This window comes from Talaromyces atroroseus, assembly GCF_001907595.1.
Source record: "Talaromyces atroroseus strain IBT 11181 chromosome Unknown scaffold_3, whole genome shotgun sequence".
Taxonomy (NCBI): domain Eukaryota; kingdom Fungi; phylum Ascomycota; class Eurotiomycetes; order Eurotiales; family Trichocomaceae; genus Talaromyces; species Talaromyces atroroseus.
In genome coordinates, this window is record NW_017971435.1 from 1,613,152 (window position 1) to 1,631,605 (window position 18,454).

Below are 18,454 nucleotides of genomic sequence, written 5' to 3' on the forward strand. Positions count from 1 at the left end.
CCCCCCCCCCAGGCCCCAAAAAAACAGCAACCATGCAATTGACATGATAAAACCAATATAGTATGCAGTACTATCAAGCTATCATTCACGTTCATCGACCGTGGATGTCAAAGCACCATGTTCAACCACCGCAGGGTAAAAACTCCATACACGCTCGACGAACGTGTATCAATGCCGGGATGGCCATTGCGAATCTCCTCAAGGTTTACGAGAAACAATACACATTCCGAAGAATGGGCATTCAGGCAGTTTCGATAACTTGTTCTGCGGCCTTAATGCTTATATTCGCATCTGTCACCAGGACTATCAGCAGTCAAAATCGAGTCCAGGAAGAGAAAGAAAATGAGGAAGATCACGAAGACTATAATACCATTCTCAGCGTGTGCTTCCGGGCGTTGGAGGAATTCAGCTTATCGTGGGAAAGTGCAAAGCGAGCTCAAACATTTCTGACTAATTTGCAACGTCTATGGGAAGCGAGAGCTAATGCCTATAATTCGTCGAAACGTGTTATAGCGCAGTCACGAAGCAGGCCCCAATCGCAAGCACCAGGGCCAAAGCGGTCTCGCATGTCTGCTAACATGTTGCATCCTTGAAAAAGAATCCCCAATGAGCAATGGACGAGGAATGAGTCTGAAACAATAGGAACATACAGCCATGTCTCTTGTATTTCCAGTTCTCCCTTGACCAGTTAAAAGGTGCGTTATAATGGATCCTGATAATTGAGACACTTTCCTGTATATCCCTATAGTACTAAAGTAACATATTGTGACCTTTCACTGGGTTTGAGCTTTGGATCTACCTAATTCGAACTGGCGAGGTCCATCTCCAGCATCCTAATTACTGCTTCTGTAACCTCCAAGGTATTTGCTGTACCCTGGACGTCCTTTGTCTTTATCCCACCAGCACATACACATTCTACAGCTTCCATTAAAGACTGGCTCGCCTTGGCTTCACCCAGCCACGCCAGCATTTCGGCAGCACACCAAAATGTTCCAACTGGATTCGCCACACCACGACCTGCAATATCTGGGGCGCTGCCGTGTATAGGCTCAAACATACTCGGAAAGCGTCTCGTCGGATTCAGATTACTCGAAGGCGCGACTCCAATGCTACCTGCGAGAGCGGCCGCCAAATCAGAAAGAATATCGCCATGCAAATTCGTGGCCACGATGGTATCTAGACTTGGCGGGTTTAGCACCATTCGAACTGTCATTGCGTCAACCAGCATTTTGTCTGTTTTGACCTCGGGGTACTGGGGAGCCAGCTCGTTGAAGACATTGTCCCATAATACCATCCCGTAACGCTGTGCGTTGCTCTTGGTGACCATAGTCAAGTGCTTTCGCGGGCGTGATGCAGCTGTTTCAAAGGCGAAACGCATTGTGCGCTCAATACCTCGTCTGGTAAACACCGCAATGTCGTTGGCGATGGCGTACTCTGTCTTTTCGTGCGTTATGCCCCCCTGGCCGGCATACTCGCCTTCACTATTCTCACGGATCATAACCCAATCGAGGTCTTCGGTGTTGCAATTCTTCAGAGGTGATGAAAGACCGGGAAGGACACGAATCGGGCGAACATTAACGTATTGCCCTAGCTAGACAGGAAATTTTAGCGTTTATTTCTTCTTTTTTTTTTTCCCTTCTTCTTCTTCTGGTTGGATTTTTGGATAGGCAAGGTCTGGGATTACCATCTTACGAATGGGCAGGATGAGACCCCATAAGGAGATGTGGTCAGCAACATCTAGAATTAGAAAAGATGTTTCTTAGCATGATTGCCACGTTAAGAAGTCCCCTCTTCAACATTCTAAGAATCGTACCTGGAGAACCGACAGCACCAAAGAAGATGGCATCGTGATTTTTCAACGACTCCAGACCGCCAGCAGGTATGTATTCTCCCGTTTTTTGATACCTTTCGGAGCTCCAATCATAATTGTGAAAATCTAGAGTAAAAGTGCCCAGGAGCTGTTCAAGTCTCTTTAGCACTCGAATTGCTTGCTCGGTCACTTCCACTCCGATACCGTCACCTGGTATAGAGGCGATGCGGTAGGTCTTCCTCACGGAGTTCATTCTGCTCGCAGTTGGTGGTGTAGCAACAATAGGGACTTCGAGTGTAAAGGTATAAAGAGATATATAACCATTGCCCGTCAGCCATGCCTCTCTTTTGGCCTTACCCTAGGTAGGATGGGCTTTACAGCACTGGAAATGTGATCCGATTTGGACAGGATAGAAGGCACATCCATGTGATTCGAATCTAGCAAGATAGCCATTGACATAAGGTTCTGCTCTGAAACATGGATATTCCGTATATGTCTCTCTCATGCCTGGTTACTAACGTATTACTTGCAGTCTCTACAGCCACCTTCTCTGGATATAAGCAGTTTGAGTAAAGATATTCGCTCTACCTGTTATATATGCAAATATAATTCAACCAAACAAACATTGGGAGCCCTCGGTTACATAAGATAGTTTACCATCAAAGCGATGAAATATTCATCAAGCATTGTGTTACGGAATTCAAATCCCGCGGACATTCTGTACTCGGGAGATAATTCCAGTCAAAGGCTGGTTTAGGGTTTGGGGCTTACGAGCCCTAGCATTGTATTCCAAAGACTGAACAACTAAGCCTCAGTTAGGATTAGAGCTTCTATCCAACTCACAACCGTTACTTGCCGATAGTCACAGCAGACTAGTTAGCACGCGCCCAAGGCAACCTTTGCTCGGCTGTGCATGTCATAGCAGGGGCCCTCATTCAGCCTCAGTCCCTAACCTACTTAGATTTTTATTCGACGCTATATGCACATACTAGTATATAGAATGCGTGATTAAAGATCGCAGGGATGGACAAGGCGCATGGGCATCGAGAAAATCCAGATTTCAACCTCATACATGCCTTGAGGCAACATGAAGATATAAAACACTAGAGGACCCCGCATGTTAATCAACAAATTTAGTCAAAAATTCATCCTATATTCATTCATATACTCAAATCAACCAATCTCTCTACTCCAAATCTGTTTCCAACCAAAGAAAACGAAACCGAGATGCCAGCCCTAATCTCCTCCTCCGTCACCCTCAAACCCAAGCTCTCAACCCTGACCTTTGTCACATCCAACGCCGACAAAATCCGCGAAGTCACTGCAATCTGCAAGGAATACGGAATTCGCGTTGAGCCAATCCAGTCGATCGATTTACCGGAATTGCAGGGTTCGATTGAAGAAGTGGCGCGGGAGAAATGCCGGCAGGCTGCTTTAGCGGTATGTTCTTCTTCTTATCTAACAATGATATAAGAAAACCAGGACCAGAATGTGCTGACCATGAATGATTAGGTCAATGGCCCGGTACTAATCGAAGACAGTGCCCTAATATTCCATGCTTTAAATGGACTGCCGGGACCTTATATGTGCGTAACCCTAACTCACACTCCCTTCTTCCACTCTTACCTAGTAACTAAATACTAACCTTGCAAAAAATAAGAAAAATGGTTCTACCAGTCCCTCGGCCTCGACGGCCTGAATCGTCTCTTGGCCGGTCACGTCGACAAATCTGCCGCGGCAGTGTGCACATTCGCATTCTCATGGGGCCAATTTCAAGACCAATACCCATACTCAAATGATCAGAGCGCAAGTGCACCCAAAGCAGAACCACCAGAGGTATTCCTATTTCAGGGCCGGAATGAAGGCAGAATAGTTCCTGAGAGGGGAGAATATGGATTCGGTGAGTTCTAAGTTTGCATACAAACGATGTCTCTTAGGACAATCGCTAAGCTTTTCATGTAGCATTCGATCCTATATTCGAGTATGAAGGAAAGACATACTCAGAATTACGGCCTGAAAGCAAGGTATGCCCCCTCCTTCTCCTGTCATTTAAAATCTAGGAGAGGATTAACGTACTGATTCTCGATAGAATCGCACTTCTGACCGGTTCAAAGGGTTGATCAAATTCTTGGATTGGTTGGCTAATTAGGTAGCAGCACTAGATATTTGAGGTTGCTAGTAATGCTTAGTTATTTACATAGTTAAGAGAGCGCATGAAGACAATTAATTGACCTCACAGCCTACATCAGAGGAAAAATAGCGTTAAAGGCGAAAAAAAAAAAAATCTGGCATTTAATTCATAATGTCCATGCAATCACGTCTGACCATAGGGCATTTTCGAAGCGAAAAAGAAAAAGGCAAGAAAAGCAAATAGGGATGAGAGCCAGAAATCGACCTCACCCAGCCAAGGAAGGGGGGGGGGGGAAAGATAATATGTAAGAAAAAACATCAAGGAAAAACACACGCGAAACAACATCATTTTTAAACGAATGGACCGTCAACAACTGAGTTCATCATAAATCCTTCCATGCCTCCCACCATACGATCCAGCGCCGGTTGGAGTCAAGGCCGTAATGCGAAAGAAACGAAAGCTTATTTTTGCGTACATGGATGGCCGCTTTTCTGATGTAGAAAAAATTGAAAGATCAGGGGGAAAGGATTTTTTATACAATAAGTCTATATCGATCCAAAAGAGATAGAAGGAGATAGGAAGCGGTTGAGGTTTTCTCACTCAGGCTATTCAGCGCTAGATGAATCGCATATGTTATTAGAAAAAAGCGAACATTTTCGATTTTTCAATCGTGAGAACTTACGCGTCCACGACGTCCAGCCGCGCCCTGGTTAGGAATAGCCTGCGCCTGAGGGTAGTATTGAGGTGAATATTGATACATTTGAGCTGAATTCAACACTGGGCTGAATTGAGGCGGTGCGAATGCCGGTTGGCCAATAATTGCATTTGGATTCACCTGCGACGGTCCACCCGGAAGGCCTCTCATGCTGTCCATGCCCCCAGCATAGCCCTGGTAAACGTTTCCGCCTATGCCACCTGGGTAAACCCCACTTTGGGGCACTCCACGCGATTGTAGATACGCTTGGTATTGCAACTGCTGCTGTGGCAGGGATAGCCCATTGTCCTGGCCAAAAGCTGGTCCGTTCATGCCATTGAGACCACTGGCAGAAAAGTCATAGGTAGGCTCGCCTGGGCGTCCATTATCGACATTCGGGGAATTTGAGTACTGAGTACCGAACTGCCTGTCCGTCTGGTTCGGATAATTGGAGCTGGCTTGACGTGATGATGTTGGACGGTGCTGTTTGTCGCCATTTACTCCATGGCCACCAGCACTTGCATCCCTCCCATGATGGTCACGAGAGCTTGCTCGAGAAGACAATCCAACTTCATCCATAAGTCGCTTGTAGCCTTGGCTTGGACTTGCTTTCAGCTTGGTGAGAACCTTTGATATATTTTTGACAACCTCCGCGCGCATTGACTCATCGAAGAAAGGCGTGGTAAGAACTTTGAAAATTAACGTAGCTCCCGAGCTAGGGTCGCTGAGAATTCTTTCCAACGACTCATCGTTAGGGCTGAAGAAGAGTGCCTTCAGTACGATCTCTCGTGCTTCGGGCTCATTTCGTTGGTTGATGACTTTCAAAACAGTCAAATATGCAACCTTATGTGTGCATAGATGGACTAAGTGCGGAACAAGTCGAGGAGCGAGAACAGTCCTGCGATGTGGGAAGGTACAAGTATCGAGGAACCAAGTCAGCAGCAAAGCGCCATTGGCATTCGTAGCAAGCTGAACACTGTGTAGTGCAATTGCAGCAGCTAGCATCCGCTGTTGGTCCTTCGTGGCATGATGGCTTTCTAAGCAAGCGCGCATAGCACGAGCGCCAAAACGTCCTTGAGAAATTTCCCACATCCTGCTAAGCATGCTCTCAAAAATAAAGTCATTGTATGGACTGCCAAATCGCAAACAGCACTGTAGAACGTAGTTGCCGTACTGGTCGAGAAATAGCGGTACTGTGTAAGGGCGTAAACTGTCTACAATAATTTGCATTTGATTAGGCGATTTTGCGACATCGATGATTTTCTGGGCTGCCCATGTGCCGTTCTTGTGGACGCCGATTTCAGCCATATGGGGGGATATTTGCACCAGCATCTGTTCCTTTGTCTGCTCCGAACAGAATTCGAAAAGCTTCTGGACGACTGTGTTCCCAAGGTAGTCCGACGAGAGCTCTGCAATTTCCGGCAGCATTCCGTTTGCTGTCTCCTCAATTTCTTGCACAGAGCAGAGACCATTGTCAATTCGCTTTCGAATGTCACGAAGTTTCGGTGCGTCATGCATTCTAGCAGCACTTGGCTCAGGCACAGCGGAGATCTCGTCTTCAAATGACTGGAACGATATTGCCCTTTGCACGCTAGCGCTAATAGCATGTACATCATCATCGGATGCTCCAAATTGCCTTACGATTTCGCCCATTTCGAGGCGCAGCTCTGACAACGGCGGAACCTGCGGAGTGACGGTTCCGGCTCGATCGAGCTTCGATGTATCCATAGCTCCATGCTCTCCCAAAGCAGAATTGGGGTCAGGAGTTGGCGAAAGATGTGTGCCATTTGCTCCAGGTGTGCCAGATGCAGAGGTACCAGGAACTTTGGCGTACCCAATTCTCACAGGCCCTGCACCGGGAAATATCTCTTTGCCATTTAGTAAGTTCTTTGCTTGAACGGCACTCTCCAGACGCTCGAAATTGACAAATCCACAATTTTTGTGTGTGAGGACACGAGTCGACTCGATTTTGCCATACATGCTGAAAATAGCATCCAACGAAGTGACCGTTGTAGAAACTGGAATACTTCCAATCCACAAAGCTCTGGTAGGGCCTTCAATGCTGCCCTCCTCCGCGACCTCGGCCGGAGGACGGACGCCCGAAGTTGCACCGCCAGATCCTCCAAGGTGCATCAATTGAACTGCTTCTGAAAGTTCATCGTACTCGCTGCCTTCTGCAATGCCAAGGTCTGCAGCGCTGATGCTATTATCCAATCGAGACGGTGTTGCAAGATAGTTTCGAATCGAAGATCGTTGTGGTGGTGTATCAAGGATACCAGCGGTGCGAGCGCGCGGACGGCTTGCCGAGGCGTGGTTGGCGAATGCCTGAACCGCGAGGTTGTGTTGATGGATCTGGGCTTGAGTGGCGGCGAGTTGAGCAGCAGTAGCGGCAGCGGATGGTGTCAATGTTCCTGATGGAACTTGTGGGTAGGAACTGCCGTACTCTTCGTCATCTTCAGCATATTTCTCCTTGGCGTTGACCGAGTACGACCGGAATCTATTGTTGCTTTTTATCATCGCGAGTTCGGCAAGCAGTGGGGGCAAAGAAGATTGCTGCTGCTGCTGTTGCTGAAGTAATGCTTCAACAGAAGAATGTGTAAGCGAGGTATGTTGTGGAGTCTCGGCCAATCCCAAGTAGTCAAGAGTCTTCACGTCGCTATCGGCAAACCCATTGCCTGAGAAGGATGATTGAGTTGGGGATGTCCGTCCTTCGGAAGATCTAATGCTGGTCAAGGTTGTCGCACGATCGCGTCCTGAAGCCCAACTCGTTGAGAAAACAGACGGGCCAAACGGATTAGATGGCCCCAAGAAGCTGTTTGTGCGCTGAGGCATCGAACCTGCGCGCAAGCGAGATAATGTGCTGCCTCCAGCACCAGTTGTAGCGGTCCTGCTGCTTGTATCAATACCAGACAAACCCGGTGGACGAAAGGGGCTGGTAGATGGCGTAGGCCTAGAACTTTGAGACAGGAATGATGGTGGCTGGGATGTTGCGGAATTCAGGGTACCGACAGCTGGGAATCGCGACGGCACAGTGCCGGCTCTCGTGCGGCGGGCTGGGCTGCTCAGTGTGGGCTCCGACGGTATCAAATCCGGGAAGCCATCCTGACTTGGAGATTCGGGAATATTCTCGCGAAGAGGGGTTGAGTGGCCACTTGTCGGCGGACCCCAAATGCTTGTAGGAAGGCCTTCTTGGGCTTGAATTTCACGGGCACTAATTGATGGGGAACAAATAACGTAAGCAATAATGTTGAAAGCAAACATTCCATGGTAATGATGAGTTCTTACCGTTTCGAATACAGGCGAGCGCCTAGTTCGTGAGAGGGGGATCCAGCCCCTAGGCGTGTACTACCTAACGATCCCGGAGCATTTCCCAGTCCATTGGTAGTACCGAACGGAGATTTGCCTAGACTCGCAGCCAGTTCATTCGGCGAGTTGCTACCCGTCGATGTTCCTGACATTGACTGAGAAACCGGGATGTAGTTGAGATTGAGATGGCCGTCTGGCCGCGAAATAGGCACCATTACAAATTATAGGTGTTCCGACAAACTTGACCGGAAGGAATATAGATGGAAATTGGAAAATATGGCGTTATTGTTCGCCGAGACGAGTAACTTGAAATCAGACTGGCGTGTTCAGTTCCGGAAGGAGTTGTCAGGGTGACTTGCTCGGTAAAGACGGAGGTCGCTATAAAATCCCCATAAGATTGTGCGACTGCGTTGAAGTCCGGTACAAAAAATGTGCCCGTCCACTGTCACACAGCACAGAATCTCGTCACAACAGATCCAGAACTCAAGGGATGGTCCCAAGATTGTGATTCAAATAAAGACCGAATCGGATCACTCTATATGTTCAGCCGACCACGCAAAGGCGGACCGATCCCCGGCACCAAGAAACCAAGAACTTGCACAATCTTTTTGTAACGTTGCCAAAATTATCCAGGTCGACGATCAACCCAGACACGCACTGGTATGAGATTCGCACAAAGTCAAGAATCAGATTCTGAGCGGTCACGGGACTCGATGGATGACGGCGAGTGACGGGTCATGCGAAACTTTTAAAGTGAGACAATGCGCGGGACCAGGAATTCCAGACTAAACTAGTTAATGGAATTAAAGATATTATGCCGGTATCTCTGGCCAAAGGCGATGAGGAAGCTGTCGTCGAGACACAAAGCGTGTTGTTTAGACAGGGTGGCAGGACGTCGACAGCTCGAAACGAGACAGGCAGAGGTCCGGCCGGGCGGAAAGCACGGAGGGGGGTGTGAATAAAGGTCAATGGATGAAGGAAATGGCGGTATTAATAACTAGGACTATTATTATCAAAACCTCAGAGAGGACCCAAGAAGGGAAGAGAACAGCGAGGGCGAGGATAACGAAGGATGAGGGTTGTAGTTAACAATCCTCTGGATGTCGTCGCCAGGAGAAGTGTCAAGGGAGCCCGGCCGGACGCTAGCTATAATTAACCCGTTAGTTACCGTACTGAGTATTACATTTACCACTGCTGTATATTAACTAACTAACTACCAATCCATGTTTGTCCACGCTTCGAACGATCCGTGACAGATCGCTATTTCAAGAGGACAATACAACAATCGAATAGATCGATTGGGTTTCAAAGAACCCCGGCGGGCTGCATCCCACGCAACAGCCAAACGGAGATACTGTGTGCAGCCAGTCATTGTGCTGGGGGCTTGCCTGCCTGCTACTGGACGAAATCCTCCGATTAAGTGCATATGTGTATCTTGCGGTAATGACAATACGCCCTCTCCTACTCCACGTACGTACGTACACGGTGTTCCTAGTTAACTAGAGTGTCTGCAGCAAGTAAGATTGATCATGGTAACTAAAATAACGCTGGCACGGAGAAGAGTCGACAGCCAAATCCGGATTGTGGCAGATGCTTGATGCATGGGGGAATATTCGATTCAGGGCTGGATAGACCGGCGCATCAGAGAGAGCCGTGTTTCATGGGAATGTCGATCGTCCTTGACGAGACGAGGACAGTCGAAACCTGTGGAAGACGTGCTTGACTCCAACCATGAAGCATTCATTGCTCTTTTGCTGGTTAAAAGCAGCCGTGGATTCAGCAAGGGGCCAGTACCAACACCACCGCCCACCTACGAGGCCAGGCCAGTTCCAAGTCTGTGCACAAGACCTTGCAAGAATGTATTTATACAGTGATACACAGCTAGACTTCCAATGTGGTGAAGAAAAGAGTAAAGAACACATCGTTAAATAACAAAACCCGAAAATGAAGACGCCGACGCTAAGCCAGAGGGAGAAAAAGCCCCACATACTTTCTGTTCTGTTTTGCAGCTGTCAGCAACAGCCGCCTTTCCTAGTTGGGCGCTAGCGTTTAGTACGGGCGCAGTATTACATTACATTTCCCGTCACTTCTGAGAAGAAAGACTGCATGAGCTGTTTCGGTCTTGTACATAACAGCCAACCGACTCTCTGCACAGACAGCAGCTGAGACAGGCCATATCGGCTTGTACAGGCATGGAGCATACAGTATAATCTGAATTGTCCTGATGCTGCATCACGTGATGATAGCCGGGACACGAGATCACGTGCCATTCTCCGCCAAGACCTCGACGCCTGACGCGGAGTGCAAGAGGCGACAGGCTTACATTTCCGACAATTACAAAGACTGTCTTTCTTCTTTTCTTTTCCCCTTCGTTCTTTCTTTCTCAACTTCTTCCGTTTGAGTAGGGCATATTACAAAGATTCGCGCCCCTGCGCAATCTTTCATCAACCATGGCGACTGCGGACGAGGCTTCCTCTTTCGCCGGGGCCGACACCTCGGAAGATGAGGCCGTTATTGAGTCTTTGGTTGCCGGTCGGCAAAAAAGAAGCACAGCCGGGCGAAACATGTCGTCGCTGCTGGACGCCGCTGCGGATGATGACCTCACTCTGCTGTTTGCCGAAGACGAAAATGACGACGAATTTGACGAGGACGAAGGAGCCGATGGTGATGTCGACGACATGCGCCTGGACTCGTCATCTGAAGACGAAGATGATCAAGGGCCCAATGCGGCCGATGACGATTTGGAAGGCGAAAGAGAGCTGGAGAAACAAGCCAGAGCGGACCGGAAAAAGCGCAAAGCTCAGGAGTCACTGCGGCTTACAGCTCTGCGGAAAAAAGTCAAGATCGACTCTCCTATGGTGGCGACGACTACGACTACGACGGAAACCACACCGCGCCCGAAGAAAAAGTCTGATCGAGTGTCATGGCTACCAACGCCCGAAGAGGGACCAGTTCGGTCGTCTTCGCGTCGCCAAACCATGCAGAACAAGGAGCTCACGCACGCCAGGCTGAAGGACAGCGAGCAAAGGCGGATCAAGCTTATTGCAACCATGGAGCAGGCAGCCAAAAGGAAGCAAAGAATGAAACCTAAAGTGATGACTCAGGAAGAACGGCTGGCGGAAGCAGCGAAGATCGAGCGATTAAATAGTAAAAGTCTGAACCGATGGGAGGAAATGGAGAAACGAAAGGCCGAGGAGCGCAAGGCTAAGCTTGAGGCGTTGCAGAATCGCCGGCTTGAGGGGCCTGTTATGTCTTGGTGGAGTGGGATTGCGAAGTGGGTTAATGGGAAGTTGGTGCGCGTGGGCAATGTCGAGGTCAAGCCAAAGATCGAAAAGGAGGAAGCAGAACGTAAGAAGAAAACGGCGGCGAAAGATTCGGCCGCTCAAGAAACACCAAAAATAATAGAGACCAAGGCCGCCGAGGTTCCTGCTATGACAAGCAATGATGCTTCTATACCCTCTCCTGGAGTATTACCAGCCCCAGAATCTGCGGTTCCTACGATTGGCAGCGTGGAGAATGTGGCGAGGCAAGATGATACCGTGCCAACCCCAGCGCTAGAAAATGAGAAGGCGACGAGCTCACTGGGATTTCTCGACGGCATTCACGAGTATGCGTCTCTCCCTACAATACCTGCACCCGAGACAGCGGAAGTAGAGGTGAAAGTTCCTACATCAGGGAACTCGAAACCGGAAACAGCAGATGACGCTGGGAAACAGCCGGCTGAGGATGAGGATGGTGGAACCAAGACCACTTCACATGATAAGCTGCCAGTCGACGCGCCCAGTGGAGATGGAAAAACAGAAGATGTTCAGGTTGATGATACTCCAGCAGGAGCACAGCCCGTCGCAAGTACGAAAAGTGTATCGGGAGAGAAACTTCAGTCAGAGTCTAAAGTGGCCGATGGAGAAGCCGGCCAAACGCAGGCATCGCAAGATGTGTCTCCAGAAGCTGTGTCAAACGAAGCTAGTGCGGAGACGAAGCAGGCGGAAACCGAGGCAGCAGTAAGAAAAACTACAGAGAATCCAAGTGGTGCTGACGGCTCGGAAAATATCGAGTCAAAAACAGCTCCTGCTGTACCCGCCACTGAAGAAGAAGAAGAAGAAGAAGAAGCCAAACAAACCGAGACACCCGTGCAAGCTGCTGTCACGGAAACGTCAGAGATGGACATTGACAAGCCTGTGTCGGTTGCTGAGCCGTCAGCAGCAGGTGAAGCCGAAGCGTCGGCGCCAGAAGCAGCAAAACCCGAGAAAATAGAGCAGACAGGGCGAAACCTTCTCGTGCTAGAGAACTTTGACAATTCAACGATGCAAAGTCGCGAATACAGCATCTACTTTAATTCAAAGAAACCGCCACGTCTAACGAGTACGTCTACTCCTTTTTCTCTTGCCAACTGACTGACTGACTGATTGATTACAGAAATATCATCCCACCTCTGCCCCATAACATCGCAGCTATCTCGGTACCGCGATCCCGACACAGGGTTGCCGTATGCGAACATGGTTGGGTATCGCGAAATCCGCAACCTGACAGAGCAAAAATACACGTGGAGCGGGATGCTGGGGTGTTACGTGGGCAATGCAAGTGTGGCGGCAAAGGGGGTGCCCGAGCAATTTCTTACTGGAGTGAAGCCATCGCCTCCCATCTCTGACGACAAGGCCAAGGGAAAGCCGAAGGAGAAGGAGACGGAGAAGGAGACGGGTGAAGGAAGCATGGAGGTGGGCGCGTGAGAGAGAATAATCATTTTATAGAGTGTATAATATGTACTTGTATGGCGTTTGGATAGTTACGAGATACCCACTGATCAATGAATGTTCTTCCTACCCGGTATTGAGGTCTAGTCAGGCTTGATAGAGAACACCTTGGTAGCATATCAACCTTGGAGGCGTGAAAGAACTACCTAGGTACCTATGGCACCTTGTGAGAATCGCCCAGGTAGACAAGGAGCCTTCCAGTATGAAAAACGTGATTGGAGCTTTGCATCACCCTGCCCTTGCCCAGAGGTACATATGATGGATCAATGCGATAACCGATTATTCATGTGATGAAATTCTGTGTCACCCAAAAGGTACTCTCAGCAAAAAGGAAAAAAAAAAAAAAAAAAAAAAAAAAAAAAAGGCTCATTGACAAGACAGATGACACCATCCTCGCACATTGGGATTGACGTCAACCACTCGGGGGGGTTTGCCTCGCTGATGCCTTACGCTGCTGCCTTAGGGCCTCGGGCGTTGATAACTCCTGTGCCTGTGCAGGCATCAAGTGATCTCGTGCAGACCAAGATTTGAGTCCACACTTCACTTGCAGGCGGAAGAATAATGGAGGAAAACAAGAAAAAAAGCTTGAAGAGGGCGTGGTCATGTGGGCGGTGTAACCCTAACCCGGCGCTCTTTTGCCCGAAAGAGAAGACCACGGAGTAGACGAAAAGCGCAGAAGAGAAGAATAATAATAGAAGAACGTCTGCTATTAATACAGCCAGTTACGTGTCCTGCAGTCTAGATCCTGGACGGGATATCCGGATGCGGTAATGATATAATGATGCTGGCAATTATGCCATGTTCTAGACTCCATCAGGTGTTCTCGACCACCTCCCAAGGTGATGGTGATGATGATGGGTGTCTTGTTTATTCTTCTCCTATATATTCCAGCCTGGCCGTCTGTTTGTTTGTTGCTGCTGCTGCTGACTTCTCACCGCTGTCTGTCTGTCTTCTCTTCTTATCTCTGTGTGTCTTCCGCCGAACAACGGAAGCATCACAGCTGCTGTACCTGCATCTCGCAGAATTATTCATGGCCTGTCCTACTCGCGCTGTTTCGTGTCGCACCGGATACTACATCTAATAACGACATCCTCACTCTCTATTCATTCATTTCATTATTAGTCACTTAGTTTATTATCTCCATCCCTTTGATCGGCTTGTGGGTCTGCTTATCTTGCAAGGCCCATTCCCAAGCACGCCAGCCCAAAATGCATCGCCAACAAAAGCCTCACAAAAATAATCCCAATCCCAATCCCAATCCCAATCCTCCTAATACCTCACCGCCATCCTCCTCCAGGCGCCCTCCTTCTCACCGCCACACGACGTCGCCAGGCACGACTTCCCATCCTCCTCATCCTCCGGCGAAAAGGGGGTCTCTTTATCACCGCAAAAGCGCCTCGGCCCACCAGCTTTCTCACCACAATCACAATTACAATTACCACCACAAATCACACCAATCGCTCAGCAGGCTGCTCGGTCCTGGCTCTGGCCCTGCCAGCTTACCCCTCGACAAGGCGGACGACGAAATGGCGGCGAGTTTCTTGCAGTATTGGTACGTGCTTCTTATCTATCTCTACGTATGACATGCATGCCTCATTTTGCTCGCTCGTCTCACATTCCACAACCTTCATGCCGTGATATTTTCATATTTAGATATCCCTGGCTGACTGACGTCGTATCATAGCGCCATGTGCGAAAAGCAGATAACCGTGCCCAGCAACTCGGTTCTGTATTGCAGTGAGAGGTATGTCTGACTCATCTTGATCTATAGCTATCTATCTACATACTGACCTTTCTTTCTTCAGCTGCCGCCGAAAGGACTCCTGCAAGCCTCTCTCCGCGTCTTCATACACATACACCATGGCCGCCGCCTCTCCCTCTGCCTCTTACTCCTACTCTCCCTCTCACATCGACCAACCTCCATCCCCAGCCATGTCCTCCGGCTCTTTGACCAGGATACCTCCCGACCTGCACTTCTTCAAGTCGGATATTGACCCCACCGAATGGAAGCCCGTGATACACGGCTGCGACTACGGACACGGGCACGCTCGCAACAGCTCCTCCTCCTCAACCTCTCTCGCAGCGTCCCCCTCGTCGTCCAGCGATGCATGGACCTACCTCTCCCAATTCCATTCATCCGCCTCGTCGTCGCTCCCGCCTCTGATGATCCGTCGTCCAACCCAGCCTCGCAGCAACAACTACCGCACCAGCAGCAGTAGCACCAGTCTGTCGGCCATGATGAGCATCAACGACGACAACAACAACAACAACACCATCGCCAGCGCCAGCGCCAGCACCATCGGCGGCCTGCCCTCCCTCGTCAACACGCCAGCCACGTCGACCTCCGCTTCGTCCGTGACGAGCAGCAGCAGCAGTCCTCCGACTTACTCCTTTTCCTCGGACTACATCGGTGCGTACGTGTATGACACGGCTACTGCAACTCGCCCCTTGCCACCGCGCCACAACCCGTCGTTCTCGGCTGCACCCAAGGGCGTGGAATTGGTTGTGCCGCATATCATTGCGCCAGGTAGCGGTAAGGTGGCTTCCGCTGCCGTCGCCGGTGCGGCTGCGGATCGTGTCGATGTTGATGTCGTCGATGATGATGATGATGATGTTGACGTTGTGGCTGCCCATGATGGTGGGATTTGGTTGGGAGCTTAACAACTAGCATAGCATATCATATCATGCATTTGATGGGTAGTACTCGGAAAAAAGTACCACAATATCTGTCTTGTTTTCTTTATCTTGTGGCAATGTGTTGATAATCTACTTTTCCTTTTTTTTTTATTATTTTCTTTTCCACTATTAGTATCATTACGACGAATTTTTCAGCACAGCAATCAAACAAATATGTATTCGTCCCCTTTTTATTTTTATTCCCATTAAGGCTGTGACTAGCTACCCGCCGGAGTATCAATCAATCAATCAATGAAAAGCACTATTCAAAGCTTCATAATTACGGAGTGCAGCGACCCGTGAATCTCGGATACAAGCAGCACTCGCGGACCGTGTAGCGACCGCAAATCCAGGCTAGGAAACGCTCAAGACCCAATCCGTAGCCTCCGTGGGGAGATGTTCCGTATCTGCAGAGTAACGGCTCGTTAGTACTATTTACCCTCTCAGCTTCAAGGAAAGGGAAAAAAAAAAAAAACGTACTTTCGCTGGTCGGTGTACCAGTAATACGGCGATGGATCCATCTCCTCTCGCTTATAAGCCGCAATCAACTCATCCCAGTCATCGATACGGCAGCTTCCTCCCACGATTTCACCTACGCCAGGCATCAGCACGTCGACGCTCTCTGTGACACGCGGATCCTGCGGGTCTTTCTTCATGTAGAATGCCTTGATCTCAGCCGGGAAATGCGTCAGGAAAATAGGCTGGTTGATGATATCAGTCATCTTGCGTTCGGCCGCTTCGGCAATGTCGTCGCCGAATTGATGCGGCTGGCCTTCCTCGTTGGGGATGTCGTGTTCTTTCAACCAATCAATCGCATCCGAGTATCGCATCCGCTTAAATGGACGTTGCGGTACTTTGAAATCGGGGTTGAGTTCTTTAACGTATTGGGCAATCTGCTCGTCCTCAAGCAGATACCCGATTACGCGGGAAATCACTTCCTCAAGATGCTCAAGGAGATCATCAAAAGTGATAAAGTCCAACTCTGCCTCAATATGTGTGTACTCCGACAAGTGGCGCCGTGTAAGCGACTTCTCCGCACGGAACGACGGGCAAATACAGAATACATCTCCGAGAGACGCCAAGCAGGTCTCGAGATACAACTGCGATGACTGCGTCAAATACGCCGCTTCGCCGTAGTAGTCAAATGAGAACAGTGTGCTGCCACCCTCGACCTGTGTCTGCACCATCGAAGGCGGCGTCACTTCCAACATCTTGGTCTCCTCGAATGTCCGTCTAAACGCCCTCAAAGTCGCTGCTCGCACTTTCATTACGGCAGAGGATGTCTCACCACGGAGAACCAGATGTCGGTTGTTGTACAGTGTCTGAGGATCAGAGTCCGCTGAAACGCGGTTGGTTATGGCCTCCTTGTCACCGGCAGCCCTGCCAATGACCGTGAAAAAGTCTGCGTGCAGCTCTCGGTTGTTGGGCGCATGTTGCTTGGGAGGCACTGCGCGCATCTCACCGTGGATTGCAATGGACGTCTCCAGAGTCAAGGTCATCGCATCGTAGGTCTTGACTAAATCGCCCATCAGGATACACTGAAGGAATCCGTATCCATCAGAAAGTGTGATGAAAATGACGTCCTTCTGTGACCGCAGGCGATGTACACGACCGAGGACACGGACACGAGTGCCAGGCTCGTCGGACTCTGGTGCACGCAGCTTGATGATCGCTGGGTCCGTAACATCTAGCCGAATGCGCACTGGTTTTGGAAGAGAAGGGTTCTCGGTGATGACAACCTTCTTGGCCTCCTCAAGCACAGCCTGACGCTTCTCAGCCTCTGCCTTTTCGCGAATTGCAAGTTCTTGGGCCTTGGCAGCCTTCTTCTGGGCCCCCTCATACTGTTTCGTCATCTTCTTCATGGCCGACGCGGAGGGGGGTTTCCACTCAAGACGGGCGGCTTCATTGCCCTCTTCAACAGCGCCTGTAAGCGACTTGCGAACTAAGTACTTGATTCCTTCGGTGGAGGGGGCATGCTGCAGCATAGCGTGGAGTAGGGTCTTGTAGGGAGCAGCCTCGGTGCCGCTGGCCGACGAGTCGTCCTTTCCGACATCTTCGTCGATGTAGATTTTCTGCTCAGTGACCGCCATGTTGACCATTCAAGTTCAATCTTTTCCTATATATTCTTCAGAGAAACAAGAAGCAGGTCAGCCAAGGGAGCGCGCGTCCCGTCAAGCTATTTAACTTAGTCGAATGCGGGTATGACTCAGAGATTTAAAAAACCGACCAATGCAGTGTAAACTTAGGCACGTTTCTCTAGAACAAGGCCTGCTTCAGACTTTGGATTAGGGCGGAGTCCACTGGCACTGCTATGCTGAGTCACAGAGGGCGAATGCAAAACGCGGTGGAATGAGACAAAAAGTTGACATGGCGGGTTTTCACCCACGGAAGGAGGGGTTGCGATAACTGTGCGCCATCCTTATCTCTCTGTTGGTGCCTTAGGCATCAGCGTCTGCAAGTAGACGATTTGCAGCGGTTCAGTTTTGTAGTTATACGAAGTACCCCAGACATGCTAGCATTGCTGTCAAAACAACACATGTCCAGGATGCTTCGTACAACTGTTGTATGGCTAATCTTCTTATTTATGAATGACATAGGAAATGGGAGAGAGTACGACCTATTTAGCTCTTCCTATTATTTTTAAATTGGCAGTATATCAGTGCATCTTTTTGACCAGTTCTTCTACTCTAGATCTGAATCTGCATGGCAGTCATAGTCACAGTCATAGTTCGCCCTTGCGGATTAAGTTACTAGAACTTGGTCACCCTTCCGAATGATTCAGCCATGCTTCAAAATAGTTGGGTATGGTAAAAGCACTATAATCGAAATTTCTCCAGGCCAGCGCCATTTATGAGCATTCTATACTCCGTACATAACCAGATCGTAGGGCGTATACTTTCATCACGACGTGACAATGTGACCTGTAGACGTGTCGACTCTGATTGGTTGCAGTCCAAAATGAGTCACGTTACCTCGCTCCCGCAGCCTAACTTTTTCCGTGCTTAGCCCCCAGGACTAGTCAGGGGCTGGACCCACCAGGGCAAATGGGTCAAATTTTTAGATTTGGAGACGGAAAACCAAATTCC

The 18,454-nt window shown here is 49.4% G+C and overlaps 7 protein-coding genes across 7 annotated transcripts in view; 4 read left to right on the forward strand and 3 right to left on the reverse strand.

Annotated features, from left to right (window-relative positions):
• The window catches only part of UA08_03585 (hypothetical protein), a gene marked incomplete at both ends in the record, with an annotated part of 4,593 nt that extends 4,000 nt beyond the window's left edge, over nt 1–593 (forward strand). Inside the window, one exon of the mRNA XM_020265902.1 lies at nt 62–593. Coding sequence (XP_020121131.1) covers nt 62–593 — 532 coding nt within the window. The remainder of the gene's footprint in view (nt 1–61) is intronic.
• A 206-nt stretch (nt 594–799) lies between these two features.
• Nucleotides 800–2,063, reverse strand: UA08_03586 (putative tartrate dehydrogenase/decarboxylase TtuC; the record flags this gene model as incomplete). The annotated part of the gene is made up of 3 exons (XM_020265903.1): nt 800–1,591; nt 1,685–1,737; nt 1,814–2,063. 3 exons carry the CDS (start codon nt 2,061–2,063, stop codon nt 800–802), a joined length of 1,095 nt encoding a protein of 364 aa, XP_020121132.1.
• Nucleotides 2,064–3,037: 974 nt separating this feature from the next.
• On the forward strand, nt 3,038–3,959 carry UA08_03587 (hypothetical protein; the record flags this gene model as incomplete). The annotated part of the gene is made up of 4 exons (XM_020265904.1): nt 3,038–3,250; nt 3,488–3,710; nt 3,773–3,834; nt 3,900–3,959. The coding sequence occupies 4 exons, from the start codon at nt 3,038–3,040 to the stop codon at nt 3,957–3,959; spliced, it is 558 nt and encodes a 185-aa protein (XP_020121267.1).
• Nucleotides 3,960–4,550: 591 nt separating this feature from the next.
• Nucleotides 4,551–8,156, reverse strand: UA08_03588 (hypothetical protein; the record flags this gene model as incomplete). Its single annotated transcript, XM_020265905.1, has 3 exons — nt 4,551–4,556; nt 4,624–7,846; nt 7,921–8,156. 3 exons carry the CDS (start codon nt 8,154–8,156, stop codon nt 4,551–4,553), a joined length of 3,465 nt encoding a protein of 1,154 aa, XP_020121268.1.
• Nucleotides 8,157–10,391: 2,235 nt separating this feature from the next.
• Nucleotides 10,392–12,668, forward strand: UA08_03589 (hypothetical protein; the record flags this gene model as incomplete). The annotated part of the gene is made up of 2 exons (XM_020265906.1): nt 10,392–12,303; nt 12,358–12,668. 2 exons carry the CDS (start codon nt 10,392–10,394, stop codon nt 12,666–12,668), a joined length of 2,223 nt encoding a protein of 740 aa, XP_020121468.1.
• Nucleotides 12,669–13,900: 1,232 nt separating this feature from the next.
• Nucleotides 13,901–15,353, forward strand: UA08_03590 (hypothetical protein; the record flags this gene model as incomplete). The annotated part of the gene is made up of 3 exons (XM_020265907.1): nt 13,901–14,244; nt 14,377–14,436; nt 14,498–15,353. The coding sequence occupies 3 exons, from the start codon at nt 13,901–13,903 to the stop codon at nt 15,351–15,353; spliced, it is 1,260 nt and encodes a 419-aa protein (XP_020121258.1).
• Nucleotides 15,354–15,648: 295 nt separating this feature from the next.
• Nucleotides 15,649–17,458, reverse strand: UA08_03591 (Asparagine--tRNA ligase, cytoplasmic; the record flags this gene model as incomplete). Its single annotated transcript, XM_020265908.1, has 2 exons — nt 15,649–15,775; nt 15,849–17,458. 2 exons carry the CDS (start codon nt 17,456–17,458, stop codon nt 15,649–15,651), a joined length of 1,737 nt encoding a protein of 578 aa, XP_020121257.1.
• Nucleotides 17,459–18,454: the final 996 nt, after the last annotated feature.